Source organism: Oryx dammah, unplaced genomic scaffold (genome assembly GCF_014754425.2).
Source record: "Oryx dammah isolate SB20612 unplaced genomic scaffold, SCBI_Odam_1.1 HiC_scaffold_8, whole genome shotgun sequence".
NCBI classification, from domain to species: domain Eukaryota; kingdom Metazoa; phylum Chordata; class Mammalia; order Artiodactyla; family Bovidae; genus Oryx; species Oryx dammah.
Window position 1 is genome coordinate 25,496,253 of NW_024070192.1, and position 16,456 is coordinate 25,512,708.

At 41.7% G+C, this 16,456-nt stretch overlaps 1 protein-coding gene across 2 annotated transcripts in view; it reads left to right on the plus strand.

The window, feature by feature from the left end:
- Positions 1–13,595, plus strand: part of KAT7 (lysine acetyltransferase 7) — a 35,555-nt gene extending 21,960 nt beyond the window's left edge. For both annotated transcript variants that reach the window (XM_040245701.1, XM_040245702.1), the window contains 7 exons: positions 138–329; positions 5,706–5,795; positions 6,019–6,159; positions 7,178–7,271; positions 9,864–10,010; positions 10,606–10,712; positions 11,930–13,595. In XM_040245701.1, the coding sequence (XP_040101635.1) occupies positions 138–329; positions 5,706–5,795; positions 6,019–6,159; positions 7,178–7,271; positions 9,864–10,010; positions 10,606–10,712; positions 11,930–12,031 (873 nt within the window). In that variant the 3' untranslated portion in view covers positions 12,032–13,595. The remainder of the gene's footprint in view (positions 1–137; positions 330–5,705; positions 5,796–6,018; positions 6,160–7,177; positions 7,272–9,863; positions 10,011–10,605; positions 10,713–11,929) is intronic.
- Positions 13,596–16,456: the final 2,861 nt, after the last annotated feature.

The window sequence follows — 16,456 nt, forward strand, 5'->3', positions numbered from 1 at the left end:
CAGTGTAAGTTTCTCATGAGCTAGAAGCCAGAAACTATTTTTTTCATAGCCAGTTGTGGTGGCATGCACACAGCTTACAACAATAGAAATGATTAATTCTTATCCTCCTTTAACTTGATTTCTTCTCTGCAATACAGGAGAAGTTAAGGCTGCAAGGCCAAATCACAGAGGGGAGCAACATGATTAAAACAATTGCTTTTGGTCGCTATGAGCTTGATACTTGGTACCATTCTCCCTATCCTGAAGAATATGCACGACTGGGACGTCTTTACATGTGTGAATTCTGTTTAAAATACATGAAGAGCCAAACAATACTCCGCCGACACATGGTAAGTTGTCTGAAGGTCCATGACCATGGTGGTGATAGGCTCTAGGGTGTCTTGATTGTTGTTTTCCAGTTGCTCAGTCATGTCCAGTGCTTTGCCACCCCATGGACAGCAGCACTCCAGGTTTGCCTCAAAGCTTCCCTTTTGCTCAAGCTCAAGTCCATCGAGTTGGTGGTGCCATCCATCCATCTTATCCTCTGTTGTCCCTTTCTCCTGTCTTCAATCTTTCCCAGCATCAGAGTCTTTTCCAGTGAGTTGGCTCTTCACATCACGTGGCCAAAGAATTGGAGCCTCCGCTTCAGCATCAGTCCTTCCAATGAATATTCAGGACTGATTTCTTTTAGGATTGATTGATCTCCTTGCTGTCCAAGGGACTCTGAAGAGTCTTCTCCAGCACCACAGTTCAAGAGCTTAAATTCTTCGGCCTTTTTTATTGTCCAGCTCTCACATCTGTACATGACTACTGGAAAAACCATAGCTTTGACTAGACAGAACAAGTGTTTTTCCCTGTCTGACCTAACTGTTGTTTCTTGATCTGCAAACAGATTTCTCAGGACGCATAAGGTAAGGTGGTCTGGTATTCTCATCTCTCTCACAATTTTCCAGTTTGTTGTGATCTACACAGTCAAAGGCTTTAGTGTAGTCAGTGATGCAGAAGTAGATGTTTTTCTGGAATTCTCTTGCTTTTTCTATGATCCGATGGATGTTGGCAGTTTGATCTCTGCTTCCTCAGCCTTTTCTAAATCCAGTTTGTATAAATCTGGAAGTTCTCAGTTCACATACTGTTGAAGCCTAACTTGAAGGATTTTGAGCATTGCTTTACTAGTATGTGAAATGAGTGCAATTGTGCGATAGTTTGCACATTCTCTGCCCTTGCCTTTCTTTGGGATTGGAATGAAAACTGACATTTTCCAGTCCTGTGGCTAGTGCTGAGTTTTCCAAATTTGCTGACATATTGAGTGCAGCACTTTAACAGCATCATCATTTAGGATTTGAAATAGCCCAGCTGGAGTTCTGTTACCTCCACTGCTTCCTGACTCCAGGATGTCTGGCTCCAGGTGAGTGATTACACCATTTTGGCTATCTGGGTCATTAAGATCTTTTTAGTATAGTTCTGTTTACTCTTGCCATCTCTTCTTGATATCTTCTTCTGTTAGGTCCGTACTGTTTCTGTCCTTTTTTTATGCCTATCTTTGCATGAAATGTTCCCTTGGTATCTCTAATTTTAAAGAGATCTCTAAGCTTCCCATTCTATTGTTTTCCTTTATTTCTTTGCAGTGATTACTTTAGGAAGGCTTTCTTATCTCTCCTGGCTATTTTCTGGACCTCTGCATTCAGATGAATGTATCTTTCCTTTTCTCCTTTGCCTTTCTCTTCTCTTCTTTTGTCAGGTATTTGTAAGCCCTCCTCAGACAACCATTTTGCCTTTTTGCCTTTCTTTTTCTTGGGGATGGTTTTGGTCACTGCCTCCTGTACAGTGTCACGAACCTCCGTCCATAGTTCTTCAGGCGCTCTATCAGATCTGATCCCTTAAATCTGTTTGTCACTTCCACTATATAATTATAAGGGATTTGATTTAGGTCGTACCTGAATGGTCTAGCAGTTTTCCGTACTTTTCTTCAATTTAAGACTGAATTTTGCAATAAGGAGTTCATGATCTGAGCCACAGTCAGCTCCCGGTCTTGTTTTTGCTGACTATATAGAGCTTCTCCATCTTTGGCTGCAAAGAATATAATCAGTTCGATTTTGGTGTTGACCATCTGGTGGTGTCCATGTGTAGAGTCATTTTTTGTGTTATTGGAAGAGAGTGTTTGCTATGACCAGTGCATTCTCTTAGCAAAACTCTATAAGCCTTTACCCTGCTTCATTTTGTACTCCCAAGGCCAAACTTGCCTGTTACTCTAGGTGTCTCTTGACTTCTTACTTTTGCATTCCAGTTCCTGATGATGAAAAAAGATCTTGTAGGTCTTCATAAAACTTCAGCTTCTTTGGCATTAGTGGTTGGGGCATAGACTTGGACTACTGTTATACTGAGTGGTTTGCCTTGGAAACAAACAGAGATCGATCATTCTGTCGTTTTTGAGATTGCACCCAGGTACAGCATTTCGGACTCTGTTGTTGACTATGAGGGCTATTCCACTTCTTGTGAGGGATTCTTGCCCACAGAAGTAGATATAATGGTCATCAATTAAATTTGCTGATTCCGGTCCTTTTTGGTTTACTGATTGATTTCCTGAGATGTTGATGCTCACTCTTGCCATCTCCTGTTTGACTACTTCCAATTTACCTTGATTCATGGACCTAACATTCTAGGTTCCTATGCAGTACTGTTCTTTGTAGCATCAGACTTTACTTTTGCCACCAGACACATCCACAACTGGGTGGTGTTTCCACTTTGGCTCAGCCTCTTCATTCCTTCTGGAGCTATTTTGTTGCTCTTCTCCAGTAGCATATTAGACACCTACTGGCCTGGGGATTCTAGATTTTGACATCTATCTAAATACCTCTCAGTGGTCCACAGAAATGGAATGAAGGCACAGGAAATTGAAAGCCATATATCAGAGTTGGAGTATACAGCCTTTGGCAAGGCTGGTGCTTGGTGGCTGTTAAATACATGCTGTCATTTTCATCTCCTTGTCTTTTTCTTGCTGCGTGCTCTTCTCTGTTCCTGGGGTATGAATTACCTCTGCCCACAGTTTTTCTGTCTCAAAGTGGATAAAAACGGATGGACTTCACTAGGTAGAACTGGGACAACGTGATTCACCTTTGTATCTCTAGCAACTAGCTTTGGCAATAAATGCCCCATAAATGTGTGTTGAAGGAAATCTTGCTTAAGAAAGACAAATTATGAAATTAACAGAATAGGTCCTTGGGTCAGCCTTTCCCATGAGTTGCTTAGTGTTTGCTAGTTTCTGAACAGCCTTCTTGTGAAAATAAGAATAAACAGTTGAATCATTTTATTTTATTTTTTTACAAATGTATTTCTTACTTATTTTATAGTTTTAAGCCATTTTTCTTCTCCTAATTGTGGAATGAAAAGTCTTGTCTTGAATTTCTGCCGTGGAGCAGGGGTGGAGATTGGTCTGTAAGACGAGGAAACCTCTGTTTTTTCTTATTTCCATAGTCACAAGTGATTGTGGCTATATCTATAGCTCAGCATTCCTATAGTTTCTGTCATAGTATTCATCCCAGTTTGGTGCTAAAACTGCTTTTTTGTGTTGCCAGCTCTGAAGTACACTCTGGCCCAGAACCACCATTGCCAATTAAGACTGCAGTCTAAAGACTGCCCTTTAGACTGCAGCACAGTAGGCTCCCACTAGACTGACTGGGTGGGGAAGAAGAATGCTGGGAGTAGGGGGCAGGTGGGAGATAAGTGGGGACTGGGCTCCATGATTGTAGACCATGAAGATAAGCTAATTCAGAGTTTGCTATGTGAAAGACTGGTATTTTTATTGATGTGAACTGCTTACTGTTTCTTTTTTCTTTCTGTTTCTGTTTATTTAGTAGTACTAACTAATGAAGTAGCCAAAAGGCAAGAAATAGTAGGGAGAGAAAACAAAGGGCCTATATAGTCTGAGGATCAAGTAAACAGTCTGAATATTTGATGATATCTACTGTATTATATGTTATAAAAACCAAATTTCACGAAATAGAAAACCTATTTTAATTCATACCTCTGAAGATTCTTATTACTTTGGGCATAATCACAGAAATGGGCTTTCTTTGCCTGTTTGGCCAACAGTTTGGCTTGTTTCTGAACAGATCATTGTTAGTTTGCTCACTGTTGGGAAGAGCCAACATGAGTAAAGGGGTGGAGACAGGAACAAATCACAGGTGGAGCTCTCATTACTGAATGAGTATGTGCACTTATATGTGACAAATTGGGGCATGCTTTTTTTTATTATTATTTTATTTTTGGCTCTGCTGGGTCTTCACTGTGGTGTGTGGGCTCCTCATTGTGGTGGTATCTCGTTGCGGAGCAGGCTCTAGGCACATAGGCTTTAGTAGCTGCGGTGCCTGGGCTCTATTAAGTGCTGGCTCAGTAGTTTTGGCATGTGGGCTTAGTTGCCACGCAGCATGTGGGTCTCCTGCATTGGCAGGAGGGTTGTTAACCCCTGGACCACCATGGATGCCCTTATGACTCTTTATTGACCAAAAGAGTCAGAATACAATTTCATAAAAAATATCTATATATGTGCTTTTTTGTTGTTTAGTCCCTCAGTTGTGTCCAACCCTGTGACTGCATGGACTGAAGCACACCAGGCTTCCCTGTTCATCACACTTTCCCATAGTTTGCTCAAACTCTTGTCCATTGAGTTGGTGATGCCATCCAACCATCTCATCCTCTGTTGTCCTCTTCTCTTGCCCTCACTCTTTCCCAGCATCAGGGTCTTTTCCGGTGAGTCGGCTCTTTGCATCAGGTGGCCAAAGTATTGGAGCTTCAGCACCAGTCCTTCTAACAAATATTCAGGATTGAGTTCCTTTAGCATTGATTGGTTTGATCTCCATGCTGTCCAAGGGACTCTCAAGAGTCTTATCCAGCACCACAGGTTGAAACCATCAGTTCTTCGACATGCAGCCTTCTTTATGGTCCAACTCTCACAACTATACATGACTACTGGAGAAGACATATGCTTTTTAATGATATTTTTTAAAGTATTTACATAAAACCTTTGAAAAAGTCGCCTATTTACAGTAGTGGCTTCCCTGCGTTAAATCTGTGAGCACTTGAAAATGAGGAAAGGGGTACCTTGTGCCCTCTTGTGGCCAAGTTGTTGTCTCCCCACCCCCCACCCCAGCCCTGTCTTTCTGTTGCTCAACCAGGCTTCCTTGCCTGTTTTTCTAAAGCCACAGAAATACATGTCCTATTCATTATAGTACAAGAAAGAGAACATTTGGAGATGGGGTATGGTTTTTATCACTGGGTCTGTTTTCTAATCTGAAAAGAAGACCATAATGGTTTAGATGGTAATGAGAAGTTACTGGTAAAGGTGAGAGTACCTTTACTTAGCAACTCTTAAGCTCCTGGAAATAAGCTGCTTAAGAATTTCCTGTTGGCACAAGCCATTTTATAATAATCCTGGGGTATTTTTTATTTATCTTACTTTTACATAGTAGAAGATTTAATCTCCTAGGTTGGAGCAATGCCAGAAAATAATCCAGAAAACTTGTTCCAAACTGCTATAAAAATCCGTAGATATATTGCAGTGAATTTAGAAGCCTTTGTTTCACTAAAAGAAAAAAATCCATTTTGCTGTCAATTTGTCAAACTGTCCATCTCAGCTAACCCAGTTCAACCTGTGGTTCCTTTTCCCTTTTGAGCAGCAAGTCTTAACTGGGAAGGATTGTTTCCCTGATGTGAATTCCATTCTTTTACAGGCTAAGTGTGTGTGGAAACACCCACCTGGTGATGAGATATATCGCAAAGGTTCAATATCTGTATTTGAAGTAGATGGCAAGAAAAACAAGGTAAAAATGGTGACATCAGAAAAAGGGATGGAAATGTACTTTCACTAGTTTCAGAACTTTATCTCCAGCTTGTAAAGAAGATAGAACTTTTAGAACTTTTCTATTGGCCAAAATACAGTTTCTGCTCCATTAACAATAATGGTGTGATCTTTAATTTTAGTCCTTTATCTGATAAGTATAAGAATCACTTGCTGACACATAAATGCTGTTTCTTTACTTCCAGATCTACTGCCAAAACCTGTGCCTGTTGGCCAAGCTTTTTCTGGACCACAAGACATTATATTATGATGTGGAACCCTTCCTGTTCTATGTTATGACAGAAGCAGACAGCACTGGTTGTCACTTGATTGGATATTTTTCCAAGGTCAGCGGGATCTGGAGATTAAGAAGCTGATGACCAGAGCTGGGTAGTTGATGTTGGCATATGAAGCCTCAAATCGCTGACAGAAAGAGGCGGTTCCCTGGGCATTGATGATTGCCCTTCTCTTAAAGGGTGCCAGGGGGTGGGGTGGACATCCACGTATCAAAGATTATTTAATGAAAATGTGCAGTCTTTATGAAAAGCTTTTGGCTTATTCATTTCTGGACTTGTGGGTTGAAGCTGCCCATTAGTTGCTGGCCAGCACCCGGCCTACTAACCCACAAGCCCACATCTTGCCATCCAAGCCAGCCAGCTCTCCTGGCTTTGCTCTCCTCTGTGTTATTAGCTTAAAACCAGGAAATATGTTCCTTTTGCCTGATTTTCTAGCTGGGCTCCTTCAATGATAACACCACTACACCTTTAAAAATTCAAGGCCAGATTTTGCTTATAACTTTTCCATATAGCTACTTTATTCAAATATAATTTTCACAGACTATACACTTCACTCATTTACAGTGTATGATGCTGTGGGTTTTAGTATAGTCCCAGAGTTGTGCAGCCACCATGCAGTCACCACTATCAATTTTTGTTACTCCCAGTTTGAAACACCGTAACCATAAGTAGTCACTCCTCATTTCCACTCATTCTGTTCCCAGGCCCACTGTCTCTATTTAAGCTTGCATATTCTGGGCATTTCACATAAATGGAATCATACAATATGTGATTTAAAGAGTGCTACTCTAGACTGGATTCATTGTTCTAAACCTTCTTGCCTTGCTCTTTGCCTCTAAAAGAGAATCCTAGAGTCAGTGCCCTTAAGGTGAGACTGGAGGTCTCAGCTAGGGAAACCCTGGATCATCAGCATAAAGGGTATGGGTGTACCAGCTATGAGGCCTGATAGCCACTCCCCAGGACTAGTTAGCATATATTTTGTAAGCAGCCTTGCTTGTATCTGGGACTGCTGAGACACCTTTGGTCCCATATTCTTCCAGTCTTCTCATCTGTTTGCTCTTGATTTTAGGAAAAGAATTCATTCCTCAACTACAATGTATCCTGTATCCTTACCATGCCTCAGTACATGAGACAGGGCTATGGCAAGATGCTCATTGATTTCAGTAAGTAAAACAGCCAAGTCATAAGTTGCACAAGCAGGGATTGTTGAAGTATTGTTGTCTTTTTGTCCTATGGTCTGTCTTTACAATTCCTGGCATATAGTGGAATTAACACTCATATTAAGTGAGTGAGTAAGTGGAAAAAACCTGAACATTGTCAGTTGGCCTGATACACATTGAACACTCAGATGAATACAGGACCCTGAGTTGGTACCTAATAGACTATAGATATATGAGATATAGAGGATAGTAAAGTAAGCTCTTTAGTCTTATCCTAATGTGAGACTTATGAATAGCACATTCATCCGTAAAGCTTCAAATTTGTTTATGGATGTTCAGTTTTGTAAGTTGTTCTCTAAAGGCATTCATGTACTTGATAGAGGCTTTGGGTCTTATTAATCATGAATGCTGTATTTGAGAATTTGCCTATTCAGTAAAATTTATGTGTAACCCTAAAATCAAAGAACATGCACATGGCAGCAAAAAAAAAAGTCACCACATGTTTCCAGATGAGGTCAAACAGATACTTATTTTGGCTTTGTTTAAGCTGGTGTCTTTAGAGCCATGTTGTTCATATTTTTATGCTTTTTGTTGCTATTTTTATCTTTTATTATTATTTTTTGGCCATGCCACGTAACTTGTGGGCTCTTAATTCCTCTGACAAGGGATCAAACCCAGGCCCTCAGCAGTGAAAGTGTAGCCACTGGAATTCCCTGTTGATTTTCAGTGGCCCCTGAGCATAGTGCTGAAGTACTGTCTAGTAAGTCTACGATGTACCTTCCAGAGAAGATGTGTTTTGTAGACAGGTTTTTATTCAGGCATTCGTGATTGTGCTGTTGGCTTTTAGTTCAGTGTTAAGTCAACAGGATGTATTAAATGGGTGTCTTTAAACAAAAACACATAAAACAAAGTTGGTTATATATTGATTGGTTGATGAAAATGTGACGAGGGGCCCACAGGAACCTAACCCTGTATTTACCCCAAGAGCAATGGTTCAATATAGCTTATTCAGTGTTTGCTGTGACTTTATAGAATATAATTACTGTAAGTAATGAGATTCAGCTGTATTTTATTCCATGTTCACTGTAACATGATGTATTTTGGTGAAATTAGAATTCCTAGAATTAGCTTTTTGATCCTTTATTTTAGCCACTTGGTTAGAGATAAATCAGGAAATGGCATAATCCGCTAATGGAGTTAAGGGGACTGTGTATCTTTGAATAGGTAACAACTATTTTATAAACTTTGTGGAAGTTTTCAAACATTACACCAAAGTAGCATAATAGTATAATAAACCCCCCTGTAATGATTACCATTTTATGGCCAGTCTTGTTTTACCTGTAGTCACACCCTCAGTTATTCTGGAATCTCTGAAAGTATAAGGTCTGTTATACCTAAAAAAGCCCTACAAAACAAAAAACTCCTTAATGGCATAAAATACACTATTCAGATTTTCATTATTTTGTGATTCGATTCTTTTTAAAAAAATTGTTTTTACGCAAATACAGGTAGAACTGTGTAGCTTATAAATCAGTTTTTAGTTTAGAGGTTCCCGCTCCATCTCTTTTTTTTCTTTGCTATTTATTTAAGTTGGTTATCCAGTAGTTTTAGTTTCCTGAAGTATGAGTTCGCTGACTGCATCCCCCTGGTGTTGAAAGTTAGATGTTTAGCTGTTAAAACTGGAGACTTTGTGAAATTCAGATCACGTCTATTCCCGTCTGCTGCCCACCACCAATATTTCACAGGCGGTACTGAGATAATCCATTCTTTTTTTCTTTTAAGAATTTTTAGGGTTACTTAAAAATAATTTTTTTTAAATTACTTTATTTTTGGCTGCATTGGGTCTTTGTTGCTTTGCCTGGGCTTTCTCTAGCTTCAGCGAGCGGGGGCTACTCTTTGGTGCGGTGTCCAGACTTCACATTCCAGTGGCTTCTCTTATTACGAACCACAGGCTCTAGGCGCTCAGGCTCAGCAGTTTCAGCTCTTGGGCTCTAAGGGTGCAGGCTTGTCAGTTGCACAGGCTTAGTTGCTCCGAAGCATGTAGAATCTTCCTGGACCTGGGATTGAACCCTTGTCCCCTGCATTGGCAGGAGGATTCTTGTCCACCTCACCACCAGGCAAGTTCTGAGATAATCCATAAAGTGCAAAAATCTGAAAAAGCTTGAAAGCTATATAGTGAAATGGCTTTCAGATCTGTTTCCATCTACTCTGTTCTCTTTTTTGGCTTGTGGGATCTTAGACCCTTGACCAGGCATCAAACCTGGGCCCCAGGCAGTGAAAGCACTGAGTCTTAATCGCTGAACTGCTAGGGAATTCCTCATCTACTTTGTTCTTAATGCATACCTACAGATAACTATTACTATTTAGTGCAAGCTTCCATTAGAAGGCTTTTATATTAAATGTCTATTATAAGTAAATGTGAAAACACATTCGTCCCCTTTTGTTTGTACAAAGGCAGTCAACTGTACTACAGCTAATACATAGCATTGCATTAAATGACTGGACCCTGGTGGATATTGCCAAGCAGACTCTACTCTGTTTTGGTATGCTGTTCTTATTAGGATGAGATACAGTATCTGCATTGTTCTCTGGCAGGTTATTTGCTTTCCAAAGTGGAAGAAAAAGTTGGCTCCCCAGAACGTCCACTCTCAGATCTGGGGCTCATAAGCTATCGCAGTTACTGGAAAGAAGTGCTTCTTCGTTACCTGCATAATTTCCAAGGCAAAGAGATTTCTATCAAAGGTTAGTTTTTTGCTCTTAGAGAATGTTACCTAAAATGTTTGCTCCTCTGAATATTCTGACTTTTCTGTTTGGCCCTGTTCATGTTTTGTAATCAGTGACGATAATGCCACATTCTGTGTTGCATCTGAATACGAGAGCGGAAGGCTCACTGATGTGGACCACTCACTAAGGTGCCTAAGGATTCCAGAGCATTTGGCCCTAGGGAATGGTTATCTGATTTGGTTTCTCAAATTTTAGGTTGCTAACACTTTATTTCACAAAATTCTCAACAAAAGCAAGAAAGAAGAAAAACTTCAAGTCATTTGGCACACACAGGAACTTCTAACATCCCGGGATATTTATGCGAGAGTGAAATAATTTAGTTTGTTCTTTGACTTCAATTTCTATAGGAGCCAAAGTGGTTTCCTGCTTTACTGCCCCTCTTTTGTAGTTATTTTAAGTGGTCAAATGAATACTTTGTAAACTTGTGGACAGCTTGGGTCAAGTAGCAAAGATTCCAAACATTTGGAGTCTGTAGATTTCCTTCAGAGGAAAGGGGTCCTTGGTAAGGGGGTGGGGAAGTCTGCATTTTGAGCAAGTAGCTCTTCTGTTTCAGAAATTAGCCAGGAGACAGCTGTGAATCCTGTGGACATTGTCAGCACTCTGCAAGCCCTTCAGATGCTCAAATATTGGAAAGGAAAACACCTAGTTTTGAAAAGACAGGTAAAGTTTCTGTTAGCCTTTTACTCATTGCTTTATGTCTCTTGAGGCCTAGCAAAGTGGAGCCTTCATACCTTAAAGGTAACCTTCCCTTTTTAAAGAGTCTGACTCCATGCAGCTTTTCCTTTGCTCTAACTGTTAGACTTGTCTCCAACTGTACCCTTATCAGAAGCTTCTGGTAAACTCCTGTCTCATACTTGGATGACAGAAGCATCAACAGCTCCAGTTAAGCAGCTTTATGTTGCACTGTTAATACTTCTGTCCTTTGATAATTTTCTTACATCAGAGAAGAGTGCCCATCTGTGGAGGAGAATCTCCATAACCTCCAGGGCCTGTAGAAGTGGTTTTAAATTCCTTTAACAAATGCCATCTCAGTTCAGTTCAGTTCAGTCACTCAGTCGTGTCCAACTCTTTGCGACCCCATCACAGGCATGCCAGGCCTCCCTGTCCATCACCAACTCCTGGAGTTCACTCAAACTCAAGTCCATCGAGTTGGTGATGCCATCCAGCCATCTCATCCTCTGTCGTCCCCTTCTCCTCTTGCCCCCAACCCCTCCCAGCAGCAGAATCTTTTCCAGCGAGTCAACTCCTCGCATGAGGTGGCCAAAGTACTGGATTTTCAGCTTTAGCATCATTCCTTCCAAAGAAATCCCAGGGCTGATCTCCTTCAGAATGGACTGGTTGGATCTCCTTGCAGTCCAAGGGACTCTGAGGAGTCTTCTCCAACACCACAGTTCAAAAGCATCAATTCTTCAGCGCTCAGCTTTCTTCAACAGTCCAACTCTCATGACCACTGGAAAAACCATAGCCCTGACTGATGTCAATTTAAAATTTTTTTTTAGTTGACTTACAACACTTACTCTGGAGGGGCCATGGCAACCCACTCTAGTGCTCTGGTATGGAGAATCCCATGAACAGGGAAGCCTGTCAGGGTTGCACAGAGTCAGGCACAACTGAAGCAACTTAGCACGTATGCACAGTTAATAAGGGAAGATGGGTAATGATATTCAGGTCTTGCTGAGGGTATTATAGGAAGAAATGGATTAGGTAGGAGAACATTAGGTAAATCAAAAGAACTTTTTTTTAATACCTGTCTCACACCTTAGTATATTATGAAACCTTTGGTGATTTCTTCTTTGCTAACAATCATTTGGGAATCCACATATAAAGATGTTTTAGTTGAATGCATATAATAATTTTTTCCCATTGTTTTCTCTCAGGATCTCATTGATGAGTGGATAGCCAAAGAGGCCAAAAGATCCAACTCCAATAAAACCATGGATCCAAGCTGTTTAAAATGGACCCCTCCCAAGGGCACTTAAAGTGACCGGTTACTCTGAGCCAGCGAACCCCAGCAGTAGGAATCCGTACCCTAGGGATCTGTCTGTCATTTCTGTTGCTCTTGTGATTGGCAAGTACAGTATCCTTTGGGAAGGCCATCCCCCTCAGGACTGTCCTGGCTCCGACCTTCGTGTACACTGCAGACGCTGGTTCTGAGGAACTGCTGTTTCGGCCTCAGTGAGGTTGCCTGGATGGGATCTCTGTTACACTTGAGTGCAGATCCCTTGTAGCACTGACCCAAGGTGTTCTGTTTCGGTACTGTACCTGTCCAGTCACTGGTTCTCTCCTCTGGCCCCATGAGGTTGTGTCGTGTCTTCTAAACTTTGTAATAGTGCTTCTTGCCACCTGGTCACCAGACCACCAAGTACGGTTACTGCCACCAGGACCTTTCCAGTTATTCCTTACATGTGTTTTTGGAGGGGCAGGGAAGAGGTGACACTTCTGAGTGTGTGTTGGGAGGGGTCCCTTCCCTTTGGATTTCATCTCACTTTAAGTTATTTCCTCCATTTTTACTGAAAGACCTGTTTTTAATCAGTATCAGGCTGACCAGAGCCAAATACTTCTGAAGACTCTTGCAGGGATTAGTCTTGGTTACAGCATATGATCTAAATGAGATGGAGAAAAGGATTGAGAGGTGGTTATTCTCTATTTGGATTTGAGTTCACCTGTGGGCAGTGGGCAACATCTTGGTGAAAGGGAATGAAATACTACTTTTTGCCTCATGAGAAAGTGCCCAGTAGTAAATGTTTTCTTTTTACTCCCTGCCTCTTTTTACTTTTGCAGGTGCCAAAATAATTCCCAGTTCTCCCTTTCATGCTGCATGATAACCAGTTAATTATATTGCAGAAACCTTTCACCAGTACTGGTCTGATATTACACACCTGAGTTGCACATAAGTTGCGTTGCTTTTGTCTGAACGTCCTTGGAGAAGTGATTGAGAATGACTTCCATATCTCAGCCCATGACTCAGCAAGGCAGAGTGGCCACCCCTGCCAAGGTTTGCTTTTCTTTTCGACAGTGCCTGACCCTCCCTCTAAGGACTAAAGTGCTCATGCCCTTCCAAGAACTCCATTTCCTTTTTGGGATTTACCACCATCCCCCCATTCTCTGGTCTCCTCTATTTTTGGTGTTGTTTAAGTGAAGGAAGAGATGCTCCCTCTAATTTCTCTCTAGCCCATTATAACCTGCTATCTTGGGGCAGCTTTTGATGTATGACATGTCACCCTTCCCAACTTGGTCTCCTGCAACACCGCTGTCTTCATGTGGAGCCCTCACCACAATCCCAACTCTGGTCATTTGTGCCTTTCTCTTGTCATCTTTGTACACTACTTATATTCACTGTGGGTTGGGGGGAGCTAACTTTAAGCATGTTCAGTGGCAGCTCCCTGCCAGTTTCAGTGTCACTGTTAAAATTTACCCAAAAGCAATTTCACTGGGGGTTTTCTTAAGGGGTAAAGGCCTTTTACAGAAGCTAACCCTTCCCCAAATGTGGTAGAATGTGCTGTTCTGTATCTACTCTTCAATAAAGCATGTTCTCTGCTGAAATTTGTTTCACCCAGGAACTCTCATTTGAGTATGACACGGTGCCACTGGCCTACCGCTAATAAGAAATGCACTTGGGGTTTATTTTCTAAGCAGTAAACTGACTGTTCAGGGACAGGATTTGTGGGTGGGGAAAGTTGTTTTTTTCCTCTGATGCAGGCTGTCTGGAGGGAGTGCTTAACTCTGAGCATGTCTAGTTGATGGAGTAAATTCTCTGTGCCACACTCTGGTTCCAGCTAACAGGTATGCGTAGCTGTGAGTAGTTTCTGTTATCCATTTGAAGACCCAGCAGGAGGTAAGGCTAGGTGGTATAGCTGTGGGAAGTGGGAACAGACGTGTCCTCTTTTACTTCCAGGCTTACTTGCCAGTAGTGAGCAATGCCATCTCTAAGAATCATTGTCTCTCCCAGGTTGAGGTGATTTCTGAAAGTAGCTGCACTTTCCTGTAGCGTTTACCTAGTGTGAGAAATGGCAGACGGGCACTTAACTGGATGGTAGAGAGGAGGGGGGTGGAAATTGTATTTGTTGGAGTGAATTTGCCCCCTCTGGCCAGCATGATGAGAACCTTTCCTGGCAGAAAAACTTAAGTGTCTTCCTTGGTAAGGTTAGAGTCCTGCGTGTCACCTACTAGGGTAGGAAATGGAATGAGAAAAACTCAGGCTTATAAAAAGACCATTCTTACACACATCTTAGAGAAACGAGTGCCCTGATTTCCCTCTTCTAGGTGTTTGCGTCAAAGGGAAATTCTGTTGTCTCTCCCATTTTGGAAAAACTGAGGAAGGTAATATGGACCATGATAGTGGATAGACAGTGCAGATCACAAGTCTTTGGTGACTGTCATCCCTCTTTCCTCACCTAGAAATCAAAGGAAGATTTCTCTGCTTTAAATCCTTAGAGGTGTGGGAACTGGCCTTTCACTTCCTTGGCTGTTTTGAGTCAGACTGTTCCCTCTGGCTCCTTTTGTACCTGCACAGAAGTTTAGCTTCTTATTCTTAGGCTCCTTTGTTAGAAGAGCCAAAGTCTCGAGTCATTCCTGCATCTCTGAGACTCCATAATTGGAAGCACTAACCATTTCTAGAGGAAGAAAGCCTCAGCATGTGCTGGTTGCTTCTTTTCTGCTCAGCACTGCTGGGTATTTGAACACTGCCTTGTTTGACCCTCCCTCTGCCATTTGCTTTCTTGGCTTTTTTGATTCCCTAATGATTTACCTTCTCCCTTCTAGTTAGTTTTCTTTGCTTCAGCCACAGTCCCCCATGCTTCTAGTGGCTTCCATTGCCAGAAGAATGACAAGACTGGTGAAAACTTTAAAATGAAAGAATTGAGTTCAGTTACTCCTGTAGGCAGCATTTGTAGGTCAGAGACCTAAACCAGGATACAGAGATGTGCCTCATTCTGGTTCTGCTTCTGATTTAGGAATAAACTGTTTAGTAAGCACTGTCCCTTTACTTTTGTGGTTTCCTTCAGTCCTTACCACATCATCACTATAAGGTAAATATTGTAGCCCTCTTCCACGGGAGAAAATTTGAGGCTCAGAAGTCTTACTGCTGGGTTATAGAAACAGAATGAGATCGTTGCTTCTCTTGAGTCCAGATCCCATGCTTCTGACAAAACTAATGTGAGTCATCTGATGCCTCAGTGCCTGCTTTCCTGTTTCTCACAAGGGGGAACAATGAGTCACATTAAGTAGTTTTTAAGAATATGGTGTGCCCTTTATATGGCAAGATGATTCTCTTGACATGACCTGAGCTTTGGTTTATCCCTGTGGTTCTGGGCAGGTTGCCTGACTGGGGTTAGGAATGGCCTCTAATGGAGTTCATGTGAAGCCAGTATAAAAAAATACCACAGCTTGCTTCCATCATGCATTCCTTCTGGAATATGAAATGAGTGGAAAGCAGTTTTTTGGAAGAATATTAGTAACTAGGCATAAACACATCTGCCTTTTCCTCCTTTGAAGAGCAGTTGATATGCCAAACATTGAAGGACCGTGGTTTTTATGATCCCAGGTACTGGAATGAAACAGTGTTGCTCTCCGTGATGATCCTTATCCATTTTACTTAACTTCTGACCTTTTGAAAATCTAATAAAAGTATTGGGTCTTTTAAAAGAAAATGTATAGAAGTGCAAATATGCGCACATTTGTCTACAGTTCAGGAGATTGAGGGTTTGAGAAAGCTCCAATGAAAAGGTAGACGGGAGCCCCCCCCCGCCAGCCTTCACTCAGCCCTCAGCTTGTGCATGGTTTGTGCAGGCCCAGGTGACAGGTCCCATTAAGTGAGGTCCAGTGATGACCAAAGAGAACTCCTTACTGAAGGTTAACATGCTGCCTGCCCATGGTTTCACAGATGCACTTGTATACACAGTGCTGTATACAGTTTTGCATATTCAGAGAATAGGGTGAAACTTTGCTAAATACAATGTATGTTAGGAGTTCTAAAAACTACTTTTTGCTATTCATTGGGATCATGGAGTTATAGAATTGGACCACTGGTTTTACTCCAGCACTTTCTGCTACAACCTTGTATGACTGCATCTCCCAGACTGTCTCCTGCTGATGAGGGCAGTTTAATTGCCCACTTCCTTTGTGGTATCGTCAACAACATGCCAATGAATGTCACTAAGAAGGGGGTAAAAAAGGACTGCCCAGTGGTGAAAAATGACCCTTGTGCTGAAATATCAGTTTGTCTCTTCTGTCTTATGTGATACCTGTAGATGCTACCGCCGTTCTGGGGTTTGGGGTCTGTTGATTTGTGCCCGAGTGGAGAAAATAACCTGTGGTGGTGTACAGCTTTGGCTCCGCTGCTCCCCCTGGATGTTCTGTACGAGAACATCTTTACCCTGGACAAGTCATTTCCATTCACAAAACTA